General features: G+C 38.3%; 1 protein-coding gene across 1 annotated transcript; it reads left to right on the plus strand.

Moving 5' to 3' along the window:
* Positions 1–95: 95 nt before the first annotated feature.
* Positions 96–22914, plus strand: slc5a12 (solute carrier family 5 member 12; the record flags this gene model as incomplete). Its single annotated transcript, XM_084094219.1, has 15 exons — positions 96–449; positions 3243–3308; positions 3406–3457; positions 7945–8012; positions 9618–9772; positions 9982–10122; positions 12100–12229; positions 12418–12506; positions 12936–13048; positions 14301–14368; positions 14461–14547; positions 15386–15573; positions 17665–17768; positions 22336–22445; positions 22518–22914. The coding sequence occupies 15 exons, from the start codon at positions 96–98 to the stop codon at positions 22677–22679; spliced, it is 1887 nt and encodes a 628-aa protein (XP_083950345.1). The 3' UTR covers positions 22680–22914.
* Positions 22915–23343: the final 429 nt, after the last annotated feature.

The raw sequence follows: 23343 nt of genomic DNA on the forward strand, positions 1-23343 counted from the left end.
CAATGATTAACATGATTAACATGTGAGGTGTCTGAACTAGATATACTGGAGCCTAACTACCAGTTCGATCAGATTATGTCTCAAACTAAAGAAACATGGAGCACAAAAGTCACTCTGTGGGAACCTTCCAGGTTGGGGACTATGTGGTGTTTGCCCTTCTGTTTGTGGTCTCCTCAAGTATTGGGGTCTTCTTCGCCATCAAAGAGAGGAAAAAACCTTCATCTAAAGATTTTCTGGTTGGGGGCCGTCAGATGACTTGCGGGCCGGTGGCCCTTTCTCTCACCGCCAGCTTCATGTCTGCAGTGACAGTGATTGGGGCCCCATCAGATGTGTACAGATACGGGGCCTCTTATGTCATCTTTGGGGTCGCCTACACATTTGTGGTGTTTTTAACCGCGGAGCTTTTCCTGCCTGTGTTCTACAGATCAGGCATCACCAGTACATACGAGGTACGAATGTGCATTTCAAATTTGCTTTTGTCGTCAAAGACTACATGCATTTCATATCGAGACAACTCTTACTCTTGAACCGAATAATAATACACATACACTTAAAAATATTTAGGGCTAAATTTAAGATTTATGTATTTGAATTGAAGATACAATTTCCATCTGGATTACAGTTTTAACATACAAAGTAATAAACTCAACATGATATATTTGTAAATAATAACTGAATATTGTTTGTTCCAAAGCTAGCTATATTTTAGCCACGTTTTTGACAGATTTATGCTGATTCCAAGCAATTTGAATAAATACATTAATAAAAAATAAAAAACATTTAAATAAAATCAAATGGATGCAAATAGTTAAAGGAGTAGTTCACTTTAAAATGAAAATTATGTCATCGTATACTCACCCTCATGTTGTTTCAAACCTGTATGAATTTACTTCTTCTGCTGAACACAAAGGAAGATATTAGAAGAATATCAGTAACCAGGCAGTTTTTGGGTCCCATTGACTTCCATAGTAGGAAAAAAAATATACTATGGAAGTCAATGGGACCCAAAAACTGTCTGGTTACTGACATTCTTCTAAATATCTTCCTTTGTGTTCAGCAGAATAAAGCAATTCATACAGGTTTGAAACAACATGAGGGTGAGTAAATGATGACAGAATTTTCATTTTAAAGTGAACTACTCCTTTAATAATACAATCAAATATGCCATGGTTTTTGAGTGCAGAAATCTTACCTTTTTCATTTATGTTTGACTGACAAATATGCATCACATTAAAGGAAGAAACATTTTTGTTCACCCCAAAAAAGAAAATTTCTGTCATTAATTACTCACCCTCATGTTGTTCCAAACACGTAAGGCTTTTGTTCATCTTCTGAACACAAATGAAGATCTTTTTGATGAAATCTGAGAGCTTTCCGTCCCTCCATTGACAGCTATGCAACTACCACTTTGACAATTCAAAAAGTTCATAAAGAGATCGTAAAAATAATCCATTTGAATTGAGCAGTTTAGTAAAAAAAATCGCTTATATGATGAACAGATTTAATTTAGGCTTTTATTCACATATAAACATTGATCAGCAAACATAAACAGAAGTTCAACCAAACCTCCTTGACACGCAAGAAAAAACCTCTTGCAGAAGCTCAAACGTGATCCGTAACATGAGAATGAACCTCATTGGTTCTTGCTGAAGCTCAAACGTGATCCGTAACATGAGAATGAACCTCATTGGTTCTTGCTGAAGCTCAAACGTGATGCGTAACACGAGAATGAACCTCATTGGTTCTTGCTGAAGCTCAAACGTGATGCGTAACACGAGAATGAACCTCATTGGTTCTTGCTGAAGCTCAAACGTGATGCGTAATAGATTGTGAACCTCATTGGTTCTTGCTGATTCCAGTTCATATGGATACGCGGAAGCGAAAACAAATTCTGTGTTATGAATTTTTAAGGCCAGATAAATAATTTGTTGAGGTCAATTTGTAAAGAAAGACTACACGCCTGCACACATATATATTCAAACGCGCATACCTATAGACTAAACACGTAATATGCATGTGCACACTGTCACCATTTTCACAGATTCAAGTTTTTTATGTTTACGCGGAGATGATAACGTTTTCAAAGATTTTCAATGCTTGCACCTTGGAACCTATTTCAAGGTTTGCGTTCTCGAGCCACCAAACACTGTTGCTGTGCGAATGAGTGGCCGGAGCGCGTGAAGGGTTTTCTGTTGGAATGGTGTCGTGTTAGCGGCCCCTAAGTTAATAACTAATGATCTTTGCAACGGAAGTGAATCAATCAAAGCTAACTTTGGCTGGGCAATAACTTTATTCTAGAGCTGCTGTAAAGGGGGAGGGGGAGGGAGAGGGGGAGGTGTTGGGATGACGAGGAGGGAGGCTTGAGTTAATTGCACAGTCTATTTCTGTTGCCTCAAAATAGCAACGCGCCAACAATGCGCCTGAACACACCTCGTTTTCAGACCAGCAGCCCATGGGCGCACAAATGGGCGCAAATGCATTTGCTATTTAAACAACGAGGCGCAGGATGTGAAAATGATAACCACGTCGGACTGAAACTAGCCAAAAACACTTGCGTCACGCTTGGTGCTGCATTGCGCCGGTGTAAGATAGGGAACCTGTGTCTCATTAAAGCTTTCGGTTTTGGAACGACATGAGGGCGAGTAATTAATGACAGAATTTTCATTTTTGGGTGAACTAACCCTTTAAGTTTATTAGTTTATGTTAAAACTGTAATCCAAATGAATAGAAATGTATGCAATTCAACTACATAAATCTTAAATTTAGACCTTTATATTTTTTGTGTAGTGTGCCTTTTTATACTACACTATAATAATATTTGTCAATAATCTCAAAATGTTTAAAATGTACTTTGTTTTGTCAAATATAATTTGTCAAATATATAATTAGTTTTGTCAATCAAACTGATATTGACTTACACAAATGAAAAATAAATATTTTTTTATGGTAACTTTTATGGCACATTTTTACTCTTTACAATACATTAATATTACATGATCACATTATTGCATAATATATTAAAATTACCATATTCGAATCAGACATATAGCAAATGTCTAATACAGGACAGAAATTAAGTACTGAGTTGGGATGATCCCTGTCAGGTGTGATGTTGGCCAGATGTTGCTAGGCTTTTGGAGGTCATGACTTTTAGTAATAAATCACAGTCAGCTGTATTATGCAAGTTAGGGCCCATCATGAGACTTATTTGTTCTGATTTGTAATTTGTGTTTTTCTCACAGTATTTGGAATTGCGTTTTGGTAAGCTTGTTCGTGTTTCAGCCACTCTAATTTATATAATTCAAACGGTGAGTGTGATTCAATGTTCATACATTTAAAATGCATATTATGTAGTTTGGTTTTTGACACATTTTTATGCTGATTGTTCTATTGTTTACTCCTCAGATTCTGTACACTGGTGTGGTAGTTTATGCCCCTGCTTTAGCTCTGAATCAAGGTTAGTCTGCATTCATCAGAGAAATAAAATACCTTGACATGAACCTGACATGAACCTGAGCGGGTTGTTTAAAACATTTTTTGAGACGCTTTAGGAGAATGGTTTTGTGAATGGATTTCCCATGTGAAAAATAAGTGCACTTAATTTTATTTAATGTGCTCTTGTAGTGTACTTCAAATCTTATACTTAATCTTAAGTATATTTAAATATAAGAAAAATAATTATATTAATGAAATAATATTCCACTGAAATGTACTTAATGAGAATCAACTTTCATGACAATGTTTCTGAACGCTTTTAAAAAGTTTACTTTGTAACAATGTCAAATTAAAGGTTTTATATTACAGTTTTTCTCAATCGCTTTGGCCCATTTTTCAAAACAGTCTTTTCTTTTCATTCTCTAAACTGTAAGTTCATTTGTCAACTGTTTGCTTGAACATCAGAACTTTATTGAATGTCTGCAAAATGTAGGAACTCACCCAAAACATTTAATTCAGGCTTCAAAACCTAGTTAATGAGTTTTTGTCATAGTGTGAGCCCAGCGGTAAGGTTGGTTTAAGGGGTAAGAGAAGGTTCATCTATCGTTTGTAATAATATGATTTGCAAAAATGAAAACTGCTGCTTCTGTGTAGATTAGAGAATCAAAGTGTATGCGCGTTGTGCACGCTATACATTATGGTCAAGCATGCGCCCTTAAAATAGCATAATGAACAACGCGCAACGCGCCACTGACTTTAGACTAGTTTTTTTCTGGCCAGTGGCGCAATTGTTTTATGGAACAGTAAAATAGCACCAGGGATTGTTTGCACCGGAACACGCCTCCTTTTTTGCGCTGAACCGCCCAGGGAGCGCAAGTTCATTCCCTAGTTTAGCGACGTGCTTCTGTGGAGGGAAAAGCGTGCTTTGCGCGGGTGCAAAATAGGAATGAAACATGTTTCATGAACATGAAACGGTGTACAAAGTCAATTGCGCTGGGTGCAAGATAGGGCCCAATAAGTGCACTGTATCAAATCATTAATTTAAGTAATTAAAGACACCTAATATCAAGTGGGACCTAATATTTTTTATTTATACAGCACATTTATTTTTGTAGAAATGTGTTACATGTAAATTGGAAATTCACAGTTGCTTGTTAATTTTTACATATTATATTCTTCCCCTAACACCACACATTCTTTCATATCTTCATATTGCACTTCCATGACAAGAAACTGTGAATTTCCAGTTTACATGCAACACATTTCTACAAAAATAAACTGCTTTTGCTGTTTAGGGATTTAAACGTTCCTCCATGTTAAAAAATGGTAGTGATTATGCTGGGCAAACTCCATATGGCCTACTGTATGCTTCCAAACTTGACTGGTTGATTGGTAAAACTGGGATTCCTATTTCATTACAATGGCAGGCCATTTGCCAGTTTATTCAGTTTTGATCAACAAGCCATGCGCATTTACAGTAGATTGCTTTCATTTAGTCACTAACACAATTGTGTTGAAATCCAGACACTAGGGGTCACCCTTGAGAGACCCAAACACCACTGAAATATTCATAAAAGGCCAATGGAATGTCTAGGCCACATCCACAGACATGCGGGTATATGAGGCGGCCGGCATGCACACACATTTCAGCTTTGTCTCTTTACTCTGCAAGAGAAGCAATTCCATTCACCTCTGGAATACAGCATCTGCTGCTGGGTTATCAGCATAAAACAGTGGATAAGTGCAGAGAGCTCCTCTGGGTGCATCAGCAGCGTTCTAAAAGAGGCAATTTCCTTTTCAAAAGAGTGAATTCCTCTAAAAGATCTGCACGGCAGATTGCGTCTTTCTCTCTCCCTCGGAAGGGTATGATTGCTGTCTGCACTGTTTAGGCCACGCCCATACAGAAACAGCTTTCGTGGATGCTTTCCCTGCAAGAGCATGCCCATTGGGACGTTGCGGTTGCGACTCTCATTCTTCTTCAAGAGGCCGAGATTGTCCTCGCCAGATTCAGATTCTCCCCACCGGGTAGGATGCCTCAGAAACACTGAGGGCGATCTGGGGGATAGAATGAGAGAGATGCCGCCTGGTCACTCCCTGCGCGCCTCTCATTACTCAGCACACTCGTTCCCCTGTTTCAGTTTCTGGATGAGTTTGGCACCTCACCCTCGAACTAGCTTATTTTCTCATTCAAGGCGTGTGAGGAAGGTGGGCTTATGTCTTTTGACGTAGATGACTCATCTGTGCTGCTACCTTCAGGTGTGACAGTGCAGTCTGAGGCTGAAGCGGAGTTGGCAGCCATACTTTCCCGGGCAGGACGATTGGTTCCTGGGGTCGGAGCGTGATGCAGTAGAGGCAGTGAATGAGGTTTAACCTGCCTCCATGGTTCCAGTGAGGGACAGGCTAGGAAGGCGTGAGGAAGCAACGCATCCTCGAAATGCAAACTCCTGGCCTGCAGCAAGAGAAGGGGGGCTAGGAGTGAGAAAGCAGAGCGTCGCTCACTGCTAAACCGTGCCCGGTATGGCCCAGAGACTAAGGAAACTGCCCTTTTATGCGGAACAGAAATAAACTCTGAAACAAAACTGAAGATTCTCCTCCCGGCCCTCCTCCGGGGGAAGGAGTGGTGTGATCACCACCTCTTGGTTCAGAGCAGCTCCCTCCATCTCTGGGCCACCCACATCATGGCCACTTAGATGGACGTTTAGAGAGTTTAGATGCCCTCTGTGACGAGCAGACTGGGGGCTAGCCCGCAGCGCCCTTGTGGCGGTGATATCACACCAGGGCAGGATAATCTTGATGGCCTCCATCTGCTTTTGGACTGTCGAGACCTGCTGGGCAAAGTCCTTGAAGAGGCCACCTTGCGAAATGGGGGCATCAAGAAAGCGGACTTTGTCGGCATCCCTCATCTCTGGAGGGTTTAGCCAGGGACGGCGTTCCTGGGCCACCAAGGTGGACATTGTCTGGCCGAGGGCCTGTGCCATGACTTGCACAGTTCCTGCATCAACCCTGGCTCAGAACTACTCTCTTGTAGTTATTTGAGTGCTGGCAATCGCATGCTTTTGAAAGTCCTGGAAGCTGCCTTTCTAGCAACACTGTGAGCCTTAGCAACTAGGGCTGCCATCGTCTTACCAGCCATCTCATCCCAAGGCGTCATATACTGACGCTTTTGACATTTCGTCTACATCCAACGCACATGGCACCCTTTAGCGTCAACATGAGACGCAGATAGATATGGGCCAGAAGGCGCCTCCTAGCGGTCTAACCCTAACCCTAACCCTACCCCAGACCTAAACCTAAACCTAACCATAACCGAACAAAACTCTGTGCGTGTCATATTTGTAAAAGCGTCAGTAGCGTCAGTATATTGTCAAAAGCGTCAGTATATGACACCCTAGGATGAGAATGCGTTGGTCTTACAGGCCTTGGACAGGAGACGTGGCCGGTTTCACCGCAATTGCACGCTCCACTTGGGGAATCTCCACGTAACCCCTGGTGGCCACACCATTGAAGGTAGTGAGAGTGGAGGAGGTTGTGAAGCGGCTTTAGGCAGTGAAAGGTGCCTTCCACGACTTCTGGATCTCCCTGTGCACTTTCGTGAAGAAAGGCACTGGGGCACGACATGGCTGTGAACCGCGCGTCGCACCCAGGAACCACTTATCCAACCGCAAGCACTCAGGACAAGGTGGAGGGTTCAGCAGAGGGGACTCTTGCCTTCACGAAGAAGGAGAGTCACAACTGTAAAGCCGACATGGTTATGCTCTCGCAGTGACAACATGAACCATCCATCAATGCCATCTCAGCATGCTCGTGGACCAGACATGTGAGACCGTAATCATGGCCGTCAGATGAGGACGAAAAAGCATTTTTGAAAAGACACTCACCGCCCGTGCTTGCTCTTTTAGTGCCACCATCTTATATACCCTTATGTGCGGGGGAGTGGCTTGGCCTGCAATGCATTTTATAAAACTTAGAGGTGATTGGTACTCCCGAGTGAGACCCCATTTGTCTGTTGACATAATGTCGTAGTGACTTACAGAAATGGAATGCGACATTTATGAGCCAATAAAATTTTTTCTTTTTTGTAGGCTGGTCATTTTTGACTGGGAACACCACAAGTGTAACGTTGCTCCAGTTTGTACAAAATAAAAGCATTTCAAAATAAACTTCCTGGTTAAACATTAAAGCACAACAGTGCAACTTTTTTCCATATTTTGTTGAATATTGACAAAATCATCCTCAATTATTTTTTTTCACTCAAAAACGCATAAGCTTAGATCAATGTTCAACTTGATCAACTTGTTTGTTTGTTTATTTATTTTGCATTTTAATGAAGCTCATGTTAACTGAATTGAAATAATCTCAGACTAATCTGGTCATCCCTGGAGGTTTGCTGAGGCCCCCTTGTGGGCCCCTGCCTTCTGGTTGATGATGTATATTAAAGTCACATTTAGGAGTCATTCATGCAGAATATCATTGTATATAAATATATCCTATTTATTCTTTACCCATCAGTGACAGGATTTGATCTTTGGGGATCCATATTTGCCACTGGCATTGTCTGCACTTTTTACTGCACATTGGTGAGTGTTGAATTAAGATTTGACCTTACTTGATTATGATTGCAATTATGGTTATTATCTTCAATTATAATTGTGATGGTGATGTGATTATGACTGTAATCGATAGTGATTGTGATAACGATTGTGATTGATATTATATTGGTTATCATTATGATTACTATACTATTTATAGTCTTACAGGACTATGAACAGGACTAAGGACACTTAATATGTTAAGTGAACTATGCTATCTTTGTTTGTGAAGGAGCAATCATACAAAGCCACAATATCCAGGAGATATTGTCTGAGTTACGTATGTAACCCTCATTCCCTGAAGGAGGGAACGAAGACGTTAGATGCTTTTCACTTTAAAATAATGGTCCAGATCACTAGTAGCTCCTTCAGAGTAACTAGGTAACACTTGAGTAATTAATGATGCATTTTATTACTATATTTAGAGTAAAAATTATATCTGATTACGTCTCAGACACACAATAATGTTCTTTATAATTTGTCAGTTAGTTATAGTTATTAATGAGGACAATCTCATTAAGTAATGATTGAGTACCTAATAAGGAACTATCTCCTTAATTTGAAATTACTTACTGATTAGTTAAGCTTGTTTCTATATTAGTTAATAGTAGTAGCTGAAGTGTTAATGTACTACTCAGTAGTCCTGAATTACTTCCTGCATAGTAACTTATTAATGAAGGACCATCATTCTAAAGTGTTACCAAAAAATCTTCTATCATGTGTCATTATATTTATTGAGTTGGTTTATGCGTTTTATGTGTCACGCTTCAGAAATGTTGTAAATGATGTAATTTCCGGTAAGCGAGCAACGAACAGTGTGCATCGATGCTCCCTGGTTTTTGTGGTGCATTGTGGGATTTTTCAGGGAATAAATGTTACAGTGTACTGGAAGGATTTTGGGATTGAAACAACCTTAAAAATGTCCGACTACCTGATCAGTGCCCTGACTCCTGAACTAGGGAGCTGGTTGAGACACAGCTCCAGGAACAGGATTGGACACCCCTGCTATAGGCTATAGTAACTGCAGAATTGTTTCATGCTGCAATGCATGTTGGCAACTCATGAACACTTAATATTTCAGCACTATTGTCCAATATAAATTTCTTTGTTCACACAACAGTGTTTGACTAGTTGGGACATTTGTTGGAATCCTATTGGTCTAACATGGGTTTTTATATATTTTGAAGTAGTTCATATTTCTTAATATTTGTGACTTAAGGTTTTGTAAACTGGAAAATAAGTTTTTTTACAGTGTTGTTTTGTCAATGAAAATAAAGTAAAGCGATCACTTTAAATTGTGTGTTTGTTTGGTTGTGGTGAGGACAATAAATATAAAATTGCATGTATAGACAATAAAAATGAAAAGTATCAATTCCTACACTCTGTTAAAATACTGTATCAGCATCACACCTAGAAATTATAATCTGTTTCATGAGAAAACATGTTTGAAATAACTTGTGAAATGTTTGACTGTTGAAATATGACTGTATATTTAAACCTTGGAGAAATGTTTAAAGTCTTGTGAATGGGGCATTCAGATGGACAAAACAAAAACAGGAGAAACAGTGCCAGTGTGTGTGTGTGTGTGTTTAGGGTGGATTGAAGGCTGTGGTCTGGACAGATGCCTTCCAGATGGTGGTGATGGTGGTCGGGTTCCTCACTGTTCTGATCCAGGGAGCGAATAGAGCGGGGGGGATTGAGACTGTTTGGAGCACAGCTCAAACCGGAGGCAGATTGGATGTCTTTGAGTATGTATGTGTTCAGACACTCAATATACTGGTTATACTTAATAAATAAGAACACACTTTATTTCATTTTAGATGTATTGTTATTACATGTAATTATTAGAGTGATTATTGATTTATGATTTATACATTGTTTACCAGCATCAATGAGTACATTTAAATAGAGACACTTTGTAACAGGTTAAAATACTTTTGTGCACATTTTCTTCCAGCTTTGATGTCAATCCTCTAAGGCGACACACGTTCTGGACCCTCACTGTAGGGGGCACCTTCACGTGGTTGGGTATCTATGGGGTAAATCAGTCAACGATCCAGAGATGCATCTCTTGCAAAACAGAAAGACACGCACGCTGGTGAGCTCCCATTACATGTAACTCTCCCTAATATTCCCAAAATCTGGTCATGCATTTTGATAAAAATAAAAATAAAAATCTAGATTACCATTAAATTATTTAAATAAAAACATTTATGTATTTATACAAATACATTTATCTGGCCAATGTGTTTAATCATTAACAGTGGTGAAAATTAGTTCATTATACAGTATAATGACATATTTTGTGAAATTTTAGAAATTTTGTACTTTAATGTTCTTGTAACTTAAACAGTACAATAACTACATCAAAGTCATATGAACTGATAAAACATATACCTTGAATGCAATGTAAGTCAGTTTGGATAAAAACAGCTTCCACATTCCTAGATGCTCGTGAATATTTCTGAACCCTCTGGTGCTGCTCGTGTGGCAGTCACAAATGACTGATTTTTTAAATAGTTTTTTTATTTCAATAAATTGAAAGCAATATTTTAGTTCAATAATGTTTGTTATTTAATATTTTGTATTTTAAGGGTATTTATGGAACAAATTATACCTGTCAACCAGTTTTTGAGCAAAGGCCTGAAAAGGACATTTTAAGCACACTTAAAGAGTTGTAAATCTTGAATGCTTTGGAGCACAGAAGATTGGTCTCTTTCTAAAGAAGACACTTTTTACACGATTAGATTATTGGTAAAGTGAAAGTTAAAAAAAAGTGAAACCAAAAAAGTTATTGAATTTTAAGTTCATTATTATGAAAAATTCAAAAATACTATTTTTACATTTTATACTGAAATGTGAATTTATACTAAAACATGTTTTACTCTAAAACTGTGAGAAAATCAAAGCCATCAATCTAAACAACACATTTTTGGTTGATATGTCAAAAAATTTACTTTCAGTAAGATTTTGTTTGGGCGCAGTACCAAGCGTTTCCTCTAGATGAAATTCATCACCTTTTGGTTTCCAATCAGTCATTTTTGACCGTGAACAATACAAGTGTGTCTTGTTTCTTTTGTGTGTTCACATAGCAAGTGGCAAAACCTTTACCTTTAGAAATTCTAAAGAAAGCAAAACGTAATTGACCGAACAGCACCTCTAACTTGTTAATCTAACTTCTACCCAATTACATTTCCAAGGAAAACTATAAAAAAAATTCTCCTTTTTCTTCATGCATTTTTTTCCTTTTTTTTTTCAGTCAATAAATTTGTAGTCAACAGGTTTCAGAATATTGGCTTCAGCCTGTCATCTTAAACAGCATCTTACATAATAAGGACATTGAGAACACTGCAAATTAAACAGGATTCTTTCAAAAGTTTGTGCATCAAATATACTTTAACCAGTTAACTTACAATACTTTCGTACAATTAAAGTGGCATGAAATGAAAATTCATCCTATTTTCAGTATTATAGATCTTATTGTGAACAATTCATCTGCGCATACATAAAAAAAAAAAAAAAATGTTTTGACCTTGTATTGTTTAATCAAAATGATATAACTGGACCTTCGAATGAAACTAACAGACTTCTCTCTGGTGACATATGCAGGACTTCTCCAATCATTTAGTACGCTTAAACCCCGCCCCTGCAAGCTCACAGCCTCAAGTTTTGAGAGCCACGCCCACATCTCAACATCCAATCAAGAGCCGAGGCATAGAACCAAGTCCCAATCCAGCAGTTTTTTTTTTTTTTCTGATAATCCGTTACAGTTAGATGTACGTAACAACACATAGGAAAATATCTGTTTCTCCTTTCATTTCATCACGACTTTAAATGTAAAAACATTTCTTCACTCATGTATGTTTTTGATAGATAAAAACATTTTTAAGTAATTTTTTTACCCATTCTTTAACTTAAGTGCGATTTCCTTTTTTACTTCTACTACTTTTTGCATTTCGGATTTTAAAAATATAGACTGCAAGAACAATAAAATGAAATTCAAGATTTCAAGCACCAGCTTTTCATTTATATTTCGAGTTCAGTTAATAAACAAATGGTCTTTCTTTTGTCTTAGGGCTCTGTATCTGAATCTGCTTGGTTTGTGGATAATTTTGTTCTGTGCTGTGATATCTGGTCTAATGATGTACGCTTTCTACTCCCACTGTGACCCCTGGTCAAGTGGATTGGTCTCTGCACCAGACCAGGTGATGATCTCTATACATTTATTTGAAATAAACCTCGAAAATATAATCACCTGAATTAAACATTAGAACATCCACATGCCAATGATTTAATATAATTTGTTTAGCAGTATTATTAGTGGCACTCACTAAAGTATTGCTATATTACTATTGCTCATATCGTTAACGTTAGCGTATCCATTTCTTCTCAGCTCATGCCATATTTTGTGATGGAAATTCTCGGGGCTTTTCCAGGACTGCCTGGGTTATTTGTGGCATGTGCATTCAGTGGAACTCTGAGGTAAAGCTGAGTCATTTTGTCCCTCAATGAGTTTCAGACAATTTACATGTAAAAATTCACAGTAAAATGTGCGTTAATGTAGTAATATAGCTTACATTTGAATAAAAAAAATGTATTTGCTTAAGACCCTGAATACAATGTTTAATTATAAAGACGTTTCTTAGATTTAGAAATACGGTACCACTGATATAGAGACATGTGAGTGTGCATAATTTTATACAAATTTGTTTTAATATTGTACAGATTTGTTGTATTTTTCATTTCTCGATTTCAAAGACATTTCCAAGAAAGTTAGTGAATAAATAATGCCAGAGTATTCATTTTTGTGTGAACTCTGCCGTTAAATGTTTTTTAACATATTTTGCATATAGCTGAGCAATACTTCTGACCTATAAAAAGGAGACATCATGTTCTGTTTCTCTTTTTCAGCACAGTAGCTGCCAGTATCAATGCTTTAGCCACGGTTATGTATGAGGACTTTGTGAGCCAGTGTTTTGGAGATCTGTCCAACCGAGCAGCCAACTGGATCAGTAAAGCACTGTGTAAATACACCCAATGTGTTCAATGGACTTTAATAGAGGATTCTCATAATGAGAATATTAATTGTGTCTTATGGCATAAAAGCAGATTTATCACTGAAAAGACTTGTCTCAGTGGATCAGTACACCATTATGAGTCACAGCGGAAAAAAAAACAAAAAAACAGCCTGAGCTGAAACAGCTCGTTCTGTCACTTTATATGGGCAGAAATGGAAACGCAACAGATCATTGGATCTCCAGATTTTACCAAGACACGTCTGACGTTTTAACTGGCAGAAGTAGGTCAAACAAAAGGCAGAGTGAACCAAAGCAAAACCCGAGCAGATGAACCCTCATATGAGCACAACTTTATAAAGTCGGTCTAGAAATCATTGAAGAAGTTAAACACTCAGCACTTGGAACATCAAAGAATGATCATTTCACCATAAATGAGTGATATTAACAGATTTGAATTATCTTGGAGAACATTGTGCTTTAGAATACTTTTAAAAAGAGAACTTTTAATGTAAACTCAATTTGCAATGATGAAGTTGTAATTTAGTACATTTTAAATATATTTCATTGCAATTCTGCAAGTACTTTACATGTGCTTTAGTATGTTAGTTAGTTATTGTGCTACTTTAAAGCACTACAAAAGATTATTAAAACTGTAAACGTACTTTTTAATTTTACATTATTACAAAGTTCACTTTTGAGGAGTGTTACATGTGTTAAGAAACAGTTATGAAAGTGCACTCTCTTTAAGTGCTTAAGTGACTTTTGTTTGATTAATTTTATATTATATGCAAGTACAGTTTGTTTTTTAAATATACTTTTAAGATTACTGTAAATACACATTTAATACAGTTCAGTACACTTCTTTTTCACAAATGGAAGTTTATGAACCATATGGTTTCACATCAAGATCTACAGTAATGAATTGACAACAAGATTATAAATGCCTTAACCTAGTGTTCCATTTCATTGTGCAAAACTCGTCGCCATTGATGCATATTCTGTTCTTTAGATATTGCTTCTAATGTATCTTTTTATTCATAAGGTGAAAACTTTTAAAATAACTCTCCTCTAAGTCAAATTCATAAATTATTTATATCCATTGCACAAATGGTGTGCGATGTGCCAAATTTTCATACTTAGGGTTAGGGGTTTGTTCAAATTACTAACCCTAAATATAAGAATAGTAGTGATGCTTGACTAAGCAAGAACTACTTAATTTCATTAATACTACACTGACTAATTGTCTGCTGATGCTCAGGTGTGGTGTTTGGGGTGGCCTGCACTACTATGGCCGTGGGTGCTTCATATATGGGAGGAATTGTGCAGGTATGTGGCTCATGGGATTCTCATTTGGGTTCAGATTATCTGTTCCTGCTTAATTTCCTGTCGTTGAGTATCTTTTTCCTCTTGTGCCTCAGGCGGCCCTCAGTATCCATGGCATGTGCGGAGGCCCAATGCTGGGCCTGTTTTCTCTTGGAATCCTGTTTCCTGTCACTAACTTAAAGGTTAATCTAAACGTTCATACCAGACTTGTGAAGGAGGATTATACATGTATAATGGTTGGATTTAACTTTTTATTTTCTCTCAATTTTGGAGTACTAGAGACATCTGAAACAACAGCAAACAAAATGTATAAATGTTTAAGTTTTACATCTCATTTACAAATGACATTGAATTTTAAAAGAATACTTTATTTGTCAACTTTGAACTGTCAATTTTAAGTGACATGTTGCTCATACATCAAATGCAATATTTAATGTTTCATAATGGTAAAATCTCCTAAATATGATATGGTAATTGCTGGTAATTGTCAAAGAGGTTTTTGAAAAAAATAATAATACCTCATGTGTATTTATGCAGCATTTTATATTAAAGCTAGGACTAGAAAATGTTTTTCATTTTTCTATATAGTATAATATACAAATCAATAAGACAGTAATCTTGTTTTTTTAATTTTCATAAGCTTGAGAGAATTTTAACAAAAGCAATTTCCCCCTATTTATCTACAGAACCTCCATTTAAATAGAAATTATGAATGAGTATAAAAAATGTTACAGAGCCCCTAAAGGGACCTGATGGGAAAAATATATGAGATGAGAGTAAAAGCAAATGTTTTTGCGAAGGAACGCAAAGATTTTGCGAGCAAACTCAAAGTTTCTCAGGGAACGCACAACTTCTGCCAGAGAGTGCAAAAGCATTGAAATAATTTTTCATGTACTTTCATGTAAATTTACATGCACATTTTCATGTAAAAAATAAATAAATAAAAATTACTTTTTAATTTGTGCTTCACTAAAGTTCATATTGTTCACATCCTTTGTGATTTGTGGTCTTTACCTTTAGGGGGCATTTGGGGGATTGATTGTGGGCATCAGTCTCTCATTCTGGGTTGGTGTGGGGGCTTTCATTTATCCAGCACCCAGCAATAACACACATCCTCTTGAACTCAGCACTGCAAGCTGCAACTTCAGCATCACAGCTGATGGATCCAACCAAACATCACTCACCATGACCGCTCTCTCCTCTGACAGGTGCAATGTGCTTTTATCATTCTTCTGAAGTTAAAATACAGAAGACCCCACTTTTGTGTAAAGAAATTTGTGTTTGTCAAACCATTTCATGGGGTACATATGGAAGCTTGTTTCCGCCACAGAATAAAACATTTTAAAAGATAATTGCGACTTTTTATCTCACAATTGCGAGTTTACATCTCGCAATTCTGACTTTATTTCTCAGAATTGCGAGATATAAAGTCAGAATTGCGTGAAATAAAGTCGCAATTGCGTGTTATAAAGTCAGAATTGCGAGATATAAAGTCAGAACTGCGTGAAATAAAGTCGCAATTGCGTGTTATAAAGTCAGAATTGCGTCTTATAAAGTCAGAATTCGGACTTTTTTTCTCGCAATTGCGACTTTATATCACGCAATTCTGACTTTATAACACATAATTGCGAGTTTATATCTCGCAATTCTGACATCTTTTCTCAGAATTGTGAGATATAAACTCACAATTGTGAGATATAAAGTTCAATTCTAAGAGGAAAAAAGACGGACCTTTTTTTTTTTTTTTTTTTTTTTTACCTCAGAATAGTTTATATATCACAATTCTGACTTTATAACACGCAATTGCGACTCTATATCATGCAATTCTGACTTTATATCTCCTAATTGCGTGTTATAAAGTCAGAATTGCGAGATATAAAGTCAGAATTGCGTGATATAAAGTCGCAATTGCGAGAAAAAAAAGTCAGAATTCATGACTTTATAAGACGCAATTCTGACTTTATATCTCACAATTCTGACTTTATATCTCACAATTCTGACTTTATAACACGCAATTCTGACTTTATATCTCGCAATTCTGAGAAATAAAGTCAGAATTGCGAGATGTAAACTCGCAATTGTGAGATAAAAAGTCGCAATTATCTTTTAAAATGTTTTATTCTGTGGCGGAAACAAGCTTCCATAGGTACAAGAGTGCACTCAGTTGTCCTAGAAAATAAGAATGCAATTTCTGTAAAATATTATCTCAGACTAGAAATAATGACCGACATAAAATTAATATTAAGTTAATTATTACATATTCTGACAGTGATTATTTCTATCATTTTTATAAGGAATAAATATCTAGTTCAGTCATGAAACTCTGGAGGGTGCAGGACCTTAACATGCAGTCTGCAAGCAATTACATCATTGCTGCATGGCACAAACTGATTGGCCTCTGCTAATCCTGCAGCCAGTGTTTGTTGTAGGGTAGTCCTGAAGAACACTATCAGAGTTCCTCTGAACCCCTCCACCTCCCCCAGCTCCACCTGCCTAGATCTGCTACAGGATATATGTATGTCTATTTATGCAGCAGCAGCATATCTTACATGCTCACAGAAGTGTGTCTGTGTATCTATTGACAGTAAAGGTCCTTGCATACTGAGTCCGAAATTCTCGTCTGAAATTTCAGCACGTTAAAAAATAAACACGACCTCACGTTATGTCAATCCCGCTTACACACTGCCTCCGAAACTTTCGTCCGTCATAAAAATTCGGATCAGGTTTTATTTTCTGCGTTTTTTGCATCCGTAGCAAGCATTTTGATAGGTGTTTTGACAATTCAGAGACACAACACGAATGACGAATACGAAAGTGTGCAAGGACCTTTAGTCAGTACTTGCTCTGCAGCAGCAGTGTAGCAGATGTAGTCCAGCAAGACCAAATACTTTAACTTTGCCATTTTGAATAAGATGCTAAAACTATTTCAAGAGTTGTCATGATTGAAATGAAGTTCTTATAATATAATATAAAAATCAATTGACAGTCCTATTTTTTACAGTACAAATGTAAAACATGCTGCACTTTCATTATAATATCATTTAATAATCATTTGTTAACAAGTATTCATTACTTCAATGAGCTCATTGTTTCTGCCTTAAATTATTACATTGTGATTTTGACTGTGATTTTGTATATGTAAATTTCTGAAATACATTACTTAGACAGTTACCTCTGATGACAGATCACTCTAAACTGTAATGTGGACTGAAACAATGTGTATTGTGAAAAGCGCTATACAAATAAATGTGAATTGAATAGAATTAATATGATGTAAATTATCTCTGTCTTGTGTTCAGGTATTGGCTGGCTGATTCATGGTACTCCATGTCCTATCTGTACTATAGTGCAGTGGGCTTTATTGGCACTATAGCAGCAGGCCTACTTATCACACTGCTGACGGGTGAGCGCAACATTTCATTATAGGCGGCTGCATATATGGGAAAAAAACACCTAACACCTGGACTTGTCTACATTGCACTGACATGATTACATACTTATGGAATCCAGATTTTGTGATATTACTGTAAGGTTTTATCTTTGTTTGGGGTGAACCAAAGATGTAAACAATTAAGCCTATGTCATGTAACTCTTTGGACACATACCCTTTTTTTTGTTGCTAAAACACAGACTTGACATTCAATGTAAAAGTTATTGCACCCAAAAGTAACTTAAAGTGGAGTTGTATAACTTTGATCATAAACAACTCTGAATTAGCCCGAATAGATCCTGTGTGTGAACCCTCTAAAATGGTCACTCATTTCAATTTGAATAAGGTAATACATATGTAATGCATCCTCTATAGATGTTTTAGAGTATAAAGGTGGCATTATACTAAACCTCTGGTTTAGTAAAATTCAGGTAAACCTTCAGACTTGAACCGCGGTTTCTTCAGCCCCTACTTCCTTCGTCCCAAAGAAGGATGGGGGTCTGCGCCCCATATTTGGTCTAGCTCTGGCTCCGCGGACGTTCTCCAAGTGTATGGATGCAGCTCTGGCCCCCTTGAGGCTCCAGGGCATCCGTTTGCTAAATTATCTAGACGACTGGTTCCTTCTGGCTCATTCCAGAGAGTTGGTGTGTTGTCACAGGGACGTCCTTCTCCACCACCTCCGGTCTCTTGGTCTCAGTGTCTTAACTCCTTCTCAGCAGACCACTTTCCTGGGTGTCCAACTCGATTCTCTCTCGATGCAGGCCCGTCTGGCCCCTGCTCGATTTTCCAGTCTCCGTGCGTGCTTAACCCGTTTCAGGGTCGGCCATCATGTAGCGGTGGGCATATGTCGCAGGCTTCTGGGGCTCATGGCAGCAGCCTCTCCTGTGCTGCCTTTGGGTCTCCTTCATATGAGACCATTCCTGTGGCGGATGAAACTCAGGGGCATCCGCCATTCTTGGTCCGCCTTCCACCTGCTGAGAGTGTCGCACAGTTGCCTTTGCACTCTTTGGGGGTGGAAAGACTTCCCCTTTTTACTTCAGGGAGTCAAGATGGGTCTAGTTTGCCGTCACCAGGTTGTCACGATGGACGCCTCTTTGACTGGTTGGGGTGTGGTCTTCGAGGGCAGACCGGTGTGCGGTGTTTGGACGGGCGAGCTTCTCTCGTGGCACATAAATTGCCTCGAGTTGCAAGCCGTCTCTCTGGCCCTGGATAATTTTCTCCCAGCCCTAATGGACTCATGTCATTGTCAGGACGAACAACATGGCAGTGGTGTCCCATGTAAATCGCCAGGGAGGCTCGCGGTCGCGCACCCTCAACAGGCATGCGCACCGCCTCCTCCTTTGGGCTGAACGTCACAGCGGACTTTCTGTCGAGACAGAAGCTCAAGTCGGGGGAACTGATGTTGCACCAGCAAACAGTGGCTCAAATTTGGAGCATGTTCGGCTCATCTATTCAATCACATACTGGCAGCAACAAAACACCTTGAGTTATTTACTGTATATCTAACAATAAAAAAATCTGCTGCTCTCAGAGATAGAGAAATACCATTCATACCAAAGAATCTGAGAGCTGCGAATAGTCCTATCAAAGTTTTTTTAAAGAAGTCATACATCAATTTTTCCAACCCCGTAAGACTTTCATTCATCATCGGAACACAAATGAAGATATTTTTGATTAAATCTGAGAGCTAGATCCCTCCTCCATAGGCTTCTATGGGATCGAAACTTGCCGGCCCAGAAAGTTTGAAAAGACAATGTTTAAAATAGTCCAAGTGACTACAGTGGCTCAACCATAAGTTTATCAAGCAACGAGAATACTTTTTGTGCGCAAAAAAAACTAAAATAATGACTTTATTCAACTATTAATTTTCTTCTGTATGGGCCTCTGAGTGAGTTCACGTAGTGTAACAGCGCAGCGCTTCTGTGTTCCTACCGCACAAGAGCAGACAATTCATCCACTTTTTTAACCAAAGAGTGGACGTTTCCCATTTTCACTGCAGGTATGTCACTGCACCTCCCCTGTGACCTCTCTTCCTGATCTTAAAATTTATTTCCGACAGATAGACGTCAGGAACAAATCCACCCGAAGCTAAAAGCCGCAACTCCAAGAGCTCTAGCTGGATATAAGTGATGAAGGGTGGGCATGGCCTCGGTTCACTTCCGTCCTGCAGGCCCAATGTTTGAGTAACTCTCCAAAATACTATTTCCCAGAGCCAAAAAAAGGCAAACCAAAGTACGAATATTAAATACCGTCATATCGATAGCGTCAGAATGCAGTCCAATTTTAAAAGTCATGCATCTAATTTAAATAGTTCTTTAAAAAAACACACATAAAACACATACAAACAAGATGTACACACACTCTTCATACAGGTGGCCGAGTCAACAGCAAAGGGCCTCAATATTTACCCAAACCATCTATGGTCGCTAGTTCTGTCGTCAATGATTCGGTGTTCCCAAAACCATAGCTCATACGAACATCTCCGAACAGTATTGCAAATTTGTGTGGTTGGAACCACAGATTTTGACCTGTGGTTAGAAGAAGGGCTTGACATTAACATCTGCCAACCCACCAAATGCAGGTGGATTTCACCAATGGCATGCAGTGCAGTCACTCCTACAAGCCACATTGGCAGGTTGAATTTTATATATAATATATACATTTTTCAATTGTAGTCTTTTAAAAATGCATCTGAAATAGTGAACTAAGTGCAATGTAGTGTAATGTAATATCGAAACGCTTCCAATATTAATTTTCCGCAGAATACACAATACCAGCTGCACTTTTTTCCCTCTCTCATTCTCTCCGACATTTGCTGTTTCATTTGGTCAAGATGAATATTGTTGATGTTTTAAACAAGTGAGTGAGGGGAGGCGGGTTTGCGAGTCAACTCGCTGTTGGAGAGATGAGAGAGCGAGGAATAGCAGCTGGTTTCCTATATTCTATCGTGTATAAAATGATGCATATTGCGCATAATTTTACTCATTCCCGCAGATTTTGTGCTCACAGCCAAAGTGTGCAAACATAAAGCTGCCTTGCAGTACTAAATATAGTTCTTTTTCACTGCATATTGTGCCTAAACAGTCAAATACACACAAAATAATGTCAAAATGCCGGTTTTGGCAAGTATTCACGTAAACAGAGTCAGTTATGTTTTAAGTGAACGTAAACAATTGAGAACTTAAAAGCATGCAATGGCCATTCTGGTGGTCCTTGAGCGCCACCTTTGCTTGAACTTCAAGGATGGAAATCAAGGACACTGACAAGACAGCCCTCCTTCACTCCCCTGTATCCACAGCGGGCCGGTTTGGTTCTGCTGTGGTTGGCTTTGCTAAACCTTTTACAGCGGCCAAGAAATCATTGCAAGCCATGCGCCACTTCCTCCCGAAGATGGCTAGTTCTGCTGCTGCTTCCAGTCGCCCAAGCCGCCGACTCAGCAGCACACTAGGCCAACATCTACACCTGCTCAGCCCCAGCCCAAGGCAGAACCTGAGATCATAGTCCAGCGCCGAATCATCTAGGTAGTTGGCCCTGCCCGTTTTGGAGGGATGAAATGCCATCTGTCTGTGCGGGTGTGATCCAATCAGGCTTCAGTATTTGGAGAAACTGAGTTTCCCCTGTAGCATCAGAAACTGATGCAATTCTAGTTCCCGTTACATAATTAATGACAGTTCTATATTGTTAAAACCAGCATGGTTCAACAATGGATGTGTGACAAAGTTACTACCGTTTCGTAAAACAGACGTGACTAGCTAGTTAATTTCTGCAAAGTTGCATTCAACTATGGCAGTTAAGCAGCAAATTATGCCATTGTATGAGAAACAAACCCCTGCCTGACAACAACACTGGGCCAACCAATGGGATGATTTTAGGATGGGACTATCTGTAGTTTTACAACAGTCATCATTTTAGCAATTTGAGAATTTAAGAAGAAATTAGCCACTTTTAGACCTTTGGCATACTATTTTGAACATATTTTGATTTGGGATGCATTAAATCTGCTTTTCAGATAACTTGAAATTTTCCCATTCCCTACTTGAAAATGCCCACTGGTACGATGCTTAAAGTTGGACAAAGTTGGGGCAGATCGATCGACTCTGATTTCAATGAGAAGCATCATTTGACGTCCCTTTCTAGATGACAGTGACTAAAATTAAATTCCAATGGTTGTTTTCAAGTGGAGATGGGAGAAAAGTTCTGTGTTTTTTTGCAGCACTGCATGACTGCAACACTTTGAGGTCAGAAGTAGGATATGTCTTACCACCTCCAACGTCATATTATCTTGCATATTATTTAGGACGCATATTGTGTGAATTAGGACACAGCCATAATATTTTTCTTACTTCCTCCATATTATTTAACTGTGACAGGATAAGCCAAATTGTCTTAATTCACCCTGAGATTACAACCAGTATGCTTTCTGTATGTATGTATGTACCAGTTTTCTGCTCAATAAATGGTCTGGGTGAACTGAGAAAGGAGTTTTATTTTGAGAAATTAGATAAATTGTTGTATATAACTACAATTCTGGTGTCTGCAGGACCAATGGACCCCAAAAAGTTGAAGCCAGGTATGACCCGATCAATGAAGGACGTGATCTGCTTCTGCTCTGAGAGATTCATACACACAGATTATAGTGAAGACAAAGAGGTACAGAGCGTCTTTTAGAATGTGCCTTTGAGTTGTCTGAATGCACACTGAACCTTTCTTTGCTTATATTAGGATTTGGGAGACTTTGGCAAGGCATGGGAGAAACATCCAGACCAGGAAGGTGTCATAAAAATGGAGACGGTCCAGAGCAGTAGTGAAAACCTGCAGGAAAATGCTTATATTAATGCTGCCTTTGACCATAATGAAACTAGTCAAGTTCAAGTAAAGCTGTAACTTTTTGAGCTCAGTATCATAAATGTAAATACATGGTCAATGAAGTCAAAGAATACATCAGATATTTAATTTAAAAGATACAATCAATATTTTATTACAGAAAAGTGTGATCCAAATCTATGTTACATACATGTTTTGTACAATTCTTGTATGCATACTGTTATTTGCGTTACACGTAAACCAGGACATCATAAACAAAGGATCTCATAAACAGCCTTTATATCATTAAAACTATAAAAAATAAAATAATGTGGTGTCATTCAGAGTTGCATTGAACATTATTAAGGTGACTGTTAATTTGCCAGTTAGAATGTGCTCCTGGATCAACATCTTAAAACCTGGGGTGCTCATTCCTGTTCCTGGAATCCATCTTCCTGCAAAGTTTCCCTCCAATCCAGTTCAATTACACCTGAAACAACTAATTAGGATCTTCAGGAACACTTGATAATCGCAAACAGGTGTGTTGGAGCAATGTTGGAACTCTATAGAAAGGTCGATCTTCAGGAACAGGAATGAGCACCTCTGCCTAAAACTCAACTTTAATTTCTCCCTTCAATCCCTACTTCTAACCCTTAACCATACATCTGACCCCCAACCCTGATCCTAACCCATGGCCCTACCTCCTATTCTTAAATAACCCTAACCTGTAACATTAATTTTAAAC

This window comes from Abramis brama (assembly GCF_963993115.1).
Source record: "Abramis brama genome assembly, chromosome: 20".
Lineage (NCBI taxonomy): Eukaryota > Metazoa > Chordata > Actinopteri > Cypriniformes > Leuciscidae > Abramis > Abramis brama.